At 33.5% G+C, this 10,194-nt stretch overlaps 2 protein-coding genes across 5 annotated transcripts in view; one reads left to right on the top strand and one right to left on the bottom strand.

Moving 5' to 3' along the window:
• Nucleotides 1-1,631: 1,631 nt before the first annotated feature.
• LOC129243603 (uncharacterized) lies at nucleotides 1,632-4,164 on the bottom strand. Of its 2 annotated transcripts, none has more exons than XM_054880745.1 (3): nucleotides 3,685-4,164; nucleotides 3,331-3,594; nucleotides 1,632-2,291 (listed from the first exon to the last, which is right to left on the bottom strand). In XM_054880745.1, exons 1-3 carry the CDS (start codon nucleotides 3,821-3,823, stop codon nucleotides 2,032-2,034), a joined length of 663 nt encoding a protein of 220 aa, XP_054736720.1. In that variant the 5' UTR covers nucleotides 3,824-4,164; the 3' UTR covers nucleotides 1,632-2,031. The 2 variants fall into 2 exon arrangements, with proteins under 2 accessions (XP_054736720.1, XP_054736721.1); XM_054880746.1 differs by having other exon boundaries at nucleotides 1,632-2,231.
• Nucleotides 4,165-8,554: 4,390 nt separating this feature from the next.
• The window catches only part of LOC129243602 (sorbin and SH3 domain-containing protein 1), a 139,775-nt gene continuing 138,135 nt past the window's right edge, over nucleotides 8,555-10,194 (top strand). The window contains exon 1 of one of the 3 annotated variants that reach the window (XM_054880740.1): nucleotides 8,555-8,777. Coding sequence is in view for 2 of the 3 variants with exons in the window: in XM_054880735.1 (XP_054736710.1) it covers nucleotides 9,551-9,604 (54 nt within the window). In the remaining variant the exon portion in view is untranslated. Of the gene's footprint in view, nucleotides 8,778-9,267; nucleotides 9,605-10,194 lie in introns of those variants that run through there. The other 2 variants (XM_054880735.1, XM_054880736.1) reach the window with 2 other exon arrangements.

The following is a 10,194-nucleotide window of genomic DNA, read 5'->3' as shown; positions in this document are numbered from 1 at the left end:
AAGAACAAGTAGCACACACTTTATACATATATATAATTGGCGCGTACACCCTTTCTGGGTGTTTGGCTGAACTCCTTCTCCTATTTGTGGTGTACGTCTTGATGTTGTTCCACAAATTGGAGGGACCTACAGTTTCAAGCCGACTCGGAACGGCAGATATTTTTATGAGGAGCTTGGTCATGGCAGAAATACACTCGGAGATTTGTCATTGCCTACCAAGGGGCGACCGCTATTAGAAAAATGTTTTTCTTAATTTTAGTGTTTCACCGAGATTCGGCCCTACGTTCTCTCTGTGAGTTCCAAATGGTAGTCACGCACCAACCCATTCGGCTACGGCGGTCGCTTTAGTAAAACTTAATTGGGGCTAGCTGTCAATTTTTGAAATCAAACAATTTTAACACATGGGCTGAAAAGTCTCGAACCTAACAAAGAAAACACTTTTTTTTTGTTCAAAATTGGCTTTATTTCTCAACATAATTTCCATCAAGAATAATCCAATTATTCCAGCTCGGCTCTAACATTTCAACACCACTTTTGTATTTGATGGTGGATTTTTTTTGCTGTTTTCTGATATTACCGCCTCATTTGGACGTCCATTGAATTGTGCATCATCGGTGTCTCTACGACCACTTTTGAAGTCAGCAAACCATCGTTTTATTATTGTTTCTGATGAAGCGGGGTCCCCATAACACTCTTAAAGCAATTGCTTCGTTTAAACGGTATTTTTCCCCCATGAAGAGGCAGTGTAAAATTAACACACGAAATTCTTTTTGATCGATTGTTTTAACAAGAATACCAAAAGTAGCGCCACTCTTAGCACAAAACTCATGAACATGCAATTTTAAGAGATGTCTTTTTAAGGATAGTACTAACTGAAAAAACGGTGAATGCAATAAAACTGGTGCCATCTATGTGTTAGGCCCGAGACTGTTCAGCTCATGTGTTAGAATGAGAGTTCTGTCATGCAACATCGCACCGAGAGATGAAATTTTGTCTTAACACATAAAAAGTGGGTGCTACTTTAATCCGATTCCAATAATATTTATGCTCGATCTAAATGTGGTGGGAAGCAATACGTGTGCAAATTTGGGATAATTTTATTAGGTCGCACAGCCCTTTTTTTTAATTTTACTTGCGTCGTGTTAATTTTTTTTTTTTTTTTTTTGTTTTTGATTCTAAATAAACATCTGTATGCATCATTTAAAAGAAGGAAATTTGGTTTTTTTTCTTTTTTCAAATTACCGCTTTACGGAATTGGGCGTGGCTATTTACCAATTTCGCCCATTTTCAGAACTAAACTACTTTGGACAAGTTTCATAGAAATATATGTATATGTATATTAATTTTTGTTCGAGTTATAGTGCGCACGGACGGACGAACAGGCATGGCTAAATAGACTCCTCTCATCATTCTGAACATTTCGGTATGTATGTAGTTATATGTAAATGTTTATATCTATCTCGATTCCGTTATGCTGTAACATACTACCATTAAGTTGGGCCCATACATGGGGCTCTTAATGACAATTCCGCCTTTCAGATCACAAAGAATTAAAAACAACCAAATTTTGTGCTTATACATACATTATCCCACAAATTTTTGAAAATTCAAGAAAAATTCAATTTGAAAAATTTTAATGTTTTTGTTTGTAAGCTAGCACATTTTGTTTATTTTTAACAACGGAAAAGATTCACAAACGAATTTACTTGCATAAATATATTTTCTTATAATTTAAAAGTAAGAAGTATCTACCTTAAATAATCAATCTGAACGAGATCAGCTGGCATTTAATAAACTATTTTTTAATAAACTTCATAAACAATAAACTTCAAATCTAGTCAATTCTCGTAAAATTTTCTTCTTCAAATCACAAAATTGAACGTTCATCACAAAATCAGTACCTTTCCTAGACGGCTTTCCTATGAGACAATTCGATAGAAAATTTTACACAACTGATTCCACACCAAACCTGTGTTTGTAGCTCTTACAATCAACAAATCGTCTCCTTTAAATGTTTATAATTTCCCTTCGCTATGAAATCGGCATGATTTTCCCGAGCTCCTTACTGGATATCGCTAACCCGTTTAAATCTATAATTATATAAGGATCAGCTGAATGGTTATCGAAATTTTTCAGTGGATGTTCCATAGCAGCACTGTTGATGTTATTCGCAATTCGAGAACTTTGTTTTGGAATCCAAGTAGGAAACTCGATTGTGGATTTTGGCAACGCTGAATTGATAATCGGTGTTGAAGAATTGTCAAATGTTGTTTGTTGTAAATATATATTGGCTATTGACAGAAGATGTGTATAAATAGTGTTACAAAAGAAAAAAATTAAATTATAAAGGGTTTTCCAATTGGCGCGGGTCGATTTTGGCACCCTGTGGCAGCCATTTTGTTTTGGTGACATCTGTCAAATCTTTTGTTTATTATTTCGTTGTTTACGCCAAATCATCATGGCAAGTTACACGATTGAACAGCACGTTCAAATGATAAAACTTTATTATCAAAATGAGTGTTCATTAACGCAAACGTTGCGCGCATTGCGCCCATTTTTCGCTTGACGTGGTGGCCCTTCAAAGTCGACTCTTCAACGTTTGGTGGCCAAATTTGAGACGACCTGGTCAGTAAACAACCAGGCAACTCCCGTAGGTTCAAGGAACCCAAGATCAGCCGAGAACATTGCCGCGGTCCGTGAAAGTGTACAGCAGAACCCGAGGCAGTCTATTCCTCGCCGTGCACAAGAACTTGGCCTTTCGCAGACTTCAACTTGGCGAATTTTGCGTCGGGACTTGGGCCTACACCCGTACAAGATCCAACTGACCCAGGAGCTCAAAGTTGATGACCACAGACAACGCCGTTTGTTCGCTGACTGGGCTTCGAATAGTTTGGAAGAGAACTCCAGTTTTGGGCGAAAAATTATCTTTAGTGACGAGGCGCATTTTTGGATGAATGGCTGTGTTAACAAACAAAATTGCCGTATATGGGACAACACCAATCCACACGAGGTGCACCAGATGATAATGCATCCTCAAAAAGTTACCGTTTGGTGTGGATTTTGGGCCGGCGGCGTCATTGGTCCGTACTTTTTTGAAAACGACGTTGGTGAGGTGGTCACCGTCAACAGCGAACGCTACACAACGATGATAACCAATTTCTTATGGCCCATATTGAACCATATGGACCTAGACGACATGTGGTTCCAGCAGGACGCCGCTACGTGCCACACAAACGCATGCAAACGCCATTCCATTCCATTTCAACATCTACCCGCCCTTATTGAAAAACCCTTGAAAAAAGTTTATTTTTTATATTTACGACAGCTTACCATTTACACTTTCCCGCACACACTTTGGAAATGACCCTTCTACAAGTGTGCCCTCCAAAAGGCGTTCGTCTGTGGTGATCGGCATAATATCTTCGGGGGTTTCCTTGCTTGTAGTGAGGTTTTGTTGAGTGAACAAATCTCGTATAATTGGTTTCTTTAATTCATTACTTTCATAGAAAGCATCTAAAAATGCTTCTTGGAAATCAGTTGTAGTTGTTGGTCTATGAGGGTAACTATTTTCCTCTGTTAATTTTTTGTTTAAAACTGGATATGTTAACAGTAAATAATTCGGAAAATAATTAATTAAAAATAATATTATAAATACCTAAAAAGTGTTCTTTCTCGGCTACTTACAATTTTGATCGTGAATGAACCATCGCTCTTTCCGTACCGTGAAACGTTTAAAATGTTTATATTTTCCTTTGTACACCTGGTAGTTTTGAACAGCATGCAAATGTGTGAAGTGTTTCTTATGGTACCTCTTCTTGTACATGTTGAAATACTATTCGCAGTGGAAATCGTCCGTTTATGTTGATAATTTCCTGTGTGATATGGAAGCGTGTGTTCCAGATGCTTTTAGTTCAATGCTTTCAAAGAAAGTGTCGAAAAATCGGGTTTCGTCTTCAGCTAAAGTGGCTATCGTAGTTTGAGGTTAGACTAAAACAGCTTTGTTTAAAGTTTGTTGCTTATTTCAATCAGTGCAAAATTTTTAATAACGGTTTACAAAACACTAATAAATACAGATAAATTATTTTCCAAATAAGCGATAATAAATGACGAAAGGTTATTTAATTAGTACATGAAAAACACGACTGGCTAAATGCTTGATTCAAGGTAATGCAAAAATATTATAGGAAATATGGGCACACATACACATTCATAAATATACCGATATGTCATTAGAGTATTGAAGCTTAATGTATCCTAAGCTGAAATTTGATGTACAGTTAGGCAAGAAATAAAGTGCAAAACGTAGAGAAAAGGTTACACAGTTCATCTTAAAAATAATCTTGTTTTACCTGATTACTTTTTGCCGGCAAATGCAAATCAATTTTGGTAAACATTTCTTTAAAATCACATTTTAAAAATAAAATTCCCTTTCACCATTATCTACGCCTTAAGCTTAATTTTGCAATTAGCGTGAATGTGAATTTGAAAACTCTGCTGAGAAAGTGATCACCTTAAAGATCAAGTTGGAGTAAAGTAATCGAGTTTTTAGTGTTGAGATTAGTAGTCTTTTATCTTGAACCAAAAAATGTCACCTGATTAAAGGACAGCATTACGAATTACCAGACGGCATGAGAAAATGACGCATATGACATATGACAAGAAAAATATACCCCGCGTCTAAACATCAAACATTTGACCAGTTCTGACTATTTTTCCTCTTTTTTTGAAATGTACATTATTTTTGTTTTTTACAAAAGTATAACTCATAGTGTAACAAAAGTTATATAAATCCACTATTATTCATTCCATTTCCAAAATTCCACTATTATTCATTTTAAATGCATGGTTTTTAATTATAATTTCTAGAAAAATTTTTAGTATGCTGCTTTATTGCTTATTAAATTTTATGCACGTTTTAATTTACTGAAAAATCGGGTTGTTTTTTTATAATATTTTTCCTTGTCAGTGTCATGCATTTTCTCCATAAAAATAAATGCACGATTTTTTAGTAACTTCAAACTTGCTCGTAATATCACTTTAGAACGCAATTAACTCGCCTATGATTAAGATTTTGAAGTTAAGTGTGTTTTTAAATGAAATCTTTTAATTATAAATTTTATGTTGTTTAACTTATTTAGAGCCGATTTTAACTTTTGTATATAAATATAGCTATGCTCCTATGAATTTTAGAGTTAAAATTTTAAGTAATCAGCACAAAGTTTTCAATTACTCTCATTATATATTCTTATTTTGTATTTTCTTAAATTTATTCGCATCAACTGTAGCGGATTTGAAATGTTTTATAATCTACTACTGGAGAAAAATAAATACAAAATATCGACACTGTCCCTATCCACTTTTATCCCACACCCCAATTGCAAGCAAAACAAAAACTGAGAGCGCATTTGCATTCATTCACTCAGTTGAGACTGTTTGTTGTGGTCGCTGCTCATTCGAAACCCTAAATTCGCCAGCCTCCGAGGGAACACGGCATTCATCCATCCAACCAGACAGACAGACGTACTTACAACCCAACAGCCGGTTAGTGAATCAGTAAAAAAGCATTTTCGCTTCGATAGAATGCGAGTTTTCTGTTGTTGTTGTTGTTGTATGTATGTACCATACATACTTGGCACAGTGGAGTAAAATTTTAGCAAAGTACGAGAGGGTTTTATAGAAACTATTTTTAAATATAGTTAAATACATAGTGAAATTGCCACTTTTCTCAGCTGCAGAGTTTTAACTAATATTTCATTAGTTCTGTCTAAGGAGTCTTGCTCGAACTTTAGCAAACATTCTTCCACGATCACCATTGGCATATTATTGTATTTAACCTTCTTCTTGGTTTAGATTGCCTTTGCTATTGACTTGTAATGCATCAATTCCTCAGAATTATATCGGGTAAAGAACGCTGAATACATCACTTCTCGCCCAAGTAAATAAAACAATTATAAGGTCTAAAGCGATCTGATTTTTGTAATCTATTCAAAGAGACATAGAAATATACAAATATGTATACTTCGATAATAATAACATAGGCTGCAGGTTAAGCCCCCGAACTTTACTCATTTTTAATTATATTCTCACAGCGTCTAGTATTGTTATACTCATAAGTCTTCGGTAATGCAGTAAAAGTGATGTTGGATAAACTCGGCAAAGTCTTTACTAGGAGGCATATCGTCTTAGGTGAAGCCAAGCACGTTCAATGCCTTTATTTAGTTTTGGAAGAAGCAAAGAGTGAAAACACCAAAATAAACAAAGCCCGGAAGTTTCTTTATAAAAGTAAAAGAAAGGTTTTAAGTTTTCCGTACTTATATGAACAATTTTCTTTGAACATATGCAAGAAATGAAATGCATATATGAAAAATATTATTTCCGGAATACTTCATCCAAGAATTTTATTGAAATGATCAATAGTTGAAGAAAAATTAATAATATAGGGGTATTTTTCTTCAGAAAAAATTAATTTTGAAAACCGTCAAAAAAACTTAAGAATTCGGAGGCCTGCATTAGCTCAAGAACTAACTTAAGCATCTGAGCGTACACTGTACTTACGTACCCAATAGTTTTTTCCGGAGTCGTGTTCAGTTTTTGGGTGACAATATTTTTGGACTGGTTCACTGTACATATTTGAATATAACTGGAAAAGTTATGAGAATACCACAATGAAACATTCAGGGACTACTGAGCATAGTCTCAGTTATTAATGAAAGAAAAAGAAAAAAAACTGAGGGGCGGAATGATTTTCGAAAATGACAACAAACAAATTTTTTTACAAAAATTTTGAAAAAAAATTATGAAGATTTCACAAATCAAGAAAACAACCAAAAAAATAAAATATATATAATAACAAAAATCCAAATATTATTATTACATATATTTTATTTTTATTGATTTTATTTTGATTAACCGGTCAAAAGTTTTTTTTTATTATATACATATATTTTATTTTAAAAAATTACAAAACCAAAAAGTTTTTAAAGTATATTTCATAGTAAAAAATTTAAAAGATTTTTTTTAAATGTTAAAAAGAACCGAACAAATATATGGCACTACAAAAATTTCACACTACAACAGTTTAAAAAAAAAAATTAATAAACTCTTCACAAAAATGTTGAACAAAGTAATAAAAAGTTCCAAACAAAAGCTGTTTTTTTAATGTTATATATTTTATTTTAAAAAATTACAAAACAAAACTTTTTATAAATTATAGTTTAATGTAAAAAATTAAAAATAATTTTTTTATATGTAAAAAAGAACCGAACAAATATATTACACTCCAAAAATTTCACACTACAATCATTTTGAGAAAAAATTAATGAAAACTTCACAAAAATTTTGAACAAAATAATAAAAATATCTAAAAAAAAATTTTTTTTTTATATATTTTATTTTAAAAAATTACAACACAAAACTTTTTATAAATTATAGTTTATCGCAAAAAATTAAAAATAATTTTTTAAATATAGTCCGTTTTAAAAAACTCTTTGCCAAAATTTTCAACAATAAATAAATCTCAAAATTATAAATTTCTTTTCCCATTTTTTCAGTTAACTTCTTATTATACAAAAGCCCATCATACAAAAAGAAGTTAGTCTCACTTCAAAAGTTTTTACGGATACAGGGAGTTTTCAAGCTTCGTAATTTGTTTATATTTTCATATTAGTAGCAGGGCTGCCACATTACTAATATTTGAAAATAAATTATGGTATTTCGAAATTTAAAAAACTGTATACTGGTTTCCTTGCACTGGTACGAATATATTTGTATTCTTTTATTATTTTATAAAACTGGGTTTGAATTGAACTGTTTTATAAAATAATAAAATTTGAACAGTGAAAAAAATATTAATTACATTTATCAATGTGATAAATATGGTATATTTCGATGAAGATGCCATAGTAACTTTTTGTATCACACTCACGCTTGCAAATAAAACAATTTTCAGAACAATTTACAACAATGCCCAAAATACTTGGATCGCTTCACATGGAATCGAACCTCACACTCAGGGGATTTTGCAAAGCAAACAAATTCCTTCAAGCGTTTTAATCAAACAAAGCTTAACTTTTACTCAGTATAGTTGTTTTAATTGAATATGCGACATATGCAATTGAAATATGCCCTTAGTTTTTGTTCACTTAAAACGCCATTTCCGCCCACTGCTTGTTCTAAGTTGAAATCCGCACTTCGGATCAATCAACAAGTTGGAAATTCGGTGCGGCTCGATGGTGGTGGTTCTAGATTCGCGTTAGCCCAGCGTGCCTAACTTCGTGAATGCTGATATGATACCATTCCAACGTCTCGTCTCATTTGCTTTACTGACAACGGCAGCAACGTCAGCTATAACAATGCTAAGTACAATACTGTTGTTGGTTTTGGTGGTAGTGGAGTGTGTGAATGTGAGGGATTTTACGTTAATGTGACTAAGCGAACGTCACTATCCGCCCGGTTGGCCGACTGAGTGGCTGTTTGGTTGGCTCTTTGGTTGGATGGTTGACTCTGTTTGGCTGTTTTGAGCCCCTCTGAACTTCAGCGACCGCAGCGAATGCTTTTTCAGTTATATTATAAGTTTCGCCAAGTCAAGTCGCGTTAATTACGAGAGGGCTGTGCTGTGCGTCGCTGTCGCCGATGATCGCAAGTCAACATAGACGTACGATTTGAAACGTGAAAATTGCAAATGCAAAACAAATGAACAAAAGCAATAAAAAAAAACAACGGTGACCGACAGCTAAATACTATTATTTAACCGTATTTCCACTGCAAAAATTCTAGTCGTGAGTGAATGATTTTGTTTTCTGTTTTATTTTATTTCCGCTTGTATGTAATTTTATGTACCTTTTCCGTAGTTATTTAACAAAATATGTACGTATGTGTTAATAAGTATAGTTATTGGAAAAATTAAAAAAATCTATAATTATTAGAAAAGTGAGAAAAACCTCAAAAGAGCTAGCAATACAAATGTTTTTATTTTCGTTTGTGAATGGGCGCGTGAGTGTTTGTGTGAAAGTGTGTCTCTTTCTATATGTGTTTGCATGCGAATTGATTAGCATTTCAGTTTGAATGCTCAAGTTGGCTTGTGTAGCTTTTTTCAATCGGCTACAAAGTGTCAAGTCCAGCGCTGATAAGCGCAACAGGTACATAAATACTTACATACATACATGCGTATGTACTTTGTTGAAGCAAAACAAAAGGAAAATAAAAAAAGTGAAATTTATACCGCCCATCAGCGCAAGCCTACTCGTACTCAGGTCGCGTTCAATTGCCTTTCGTCATCTTTTTTCACGCAATTCAAATACCAAGTGATGGTGCAACCAAAGACGAGTCAACAATAACAACAACATACGCATTGGCATTAACAAATAGATAATATAGTAAACGCTAATCAAGTGGATTAACACCCATAAAAAGCGCAACGTGCCCGGAGATAGTAAATAGTGTATGAGTGCTGAGGGCTGGAAGTACATTTAAAAAATATTTACTTTGTGCAGTATACGGACAGTGTGATAGAAGCGTTCTAACAAAAATTTGAACATTTTACATAATAAATATGCAAATAGTGGGTTCTTTAAAAAGTTCGTTAACAAATGACAGAAAGTCTCAGGTAAAATAACATGTTTTAGAGATGACTTGTGTCATATATGAACGAATCCATGTCAAGTGATACACGAACTTTGGACATTGCGGACATTTTTTTGAAAATTGGTTTACTTGTAAAAAAACTAAAAAAAAAATAATAATTTTGGGATTTACTTAATGTAAAAAGAACCTTTTTGTAAAACAATAGGATTTTTTTGTTACAAATTTTTTGGTGAAAAAGTTTTGTTTCTCTTTTTTGAGAAATGAGATTTTTTTTCTACTTTCTTCATTAATAGCTGAGACTATACTCAGTAATCTCAGAAAGTTTCATAGTTCCATTGATTTGCGAGTAAATAAGTAAAATAACGTGGAAATGAGTGAAAAATAAGTCCAAGGTAGCTAGGTAGGTTTGGAGGCTGCCAAAATTACACACTTAGACCTGTCGTACCGGCCATTGTGACACCACGAGAACTTTTTCCTTACACTATGAGATCCCTTTCAAACCATCCTGTGGCTTTTATAAAAGAGCTTAACTTCGTTAGTTTCCAAGCGTGTGAAGTCTGCTTCTAGCTAATCCTTCAAGTCTTCTTCTACATAATCCTTACTCACAAAGGA

The sequence above is a fragment of the Anastrepha obliqua genome, chromosome 4, assembly GCF_027943255.1.
Source record: "Anastrepha obliqua isolate idAnaObli1 chromosome 4, idAnaObli1_1.0, whole genome shotgun sequence".
Taxonomy (NCBI): domain Eukaryota; kingdom Metazoa; phylum Arthropoda; class Insecta; order Diptera; family Tephritidae; genus Anastrepha; species Anastrepha obliqua.
Note: the sequence above shows the minus strand (reverse complement) of the source record. Positions and strands in the feature narration are given on the sequence as shown.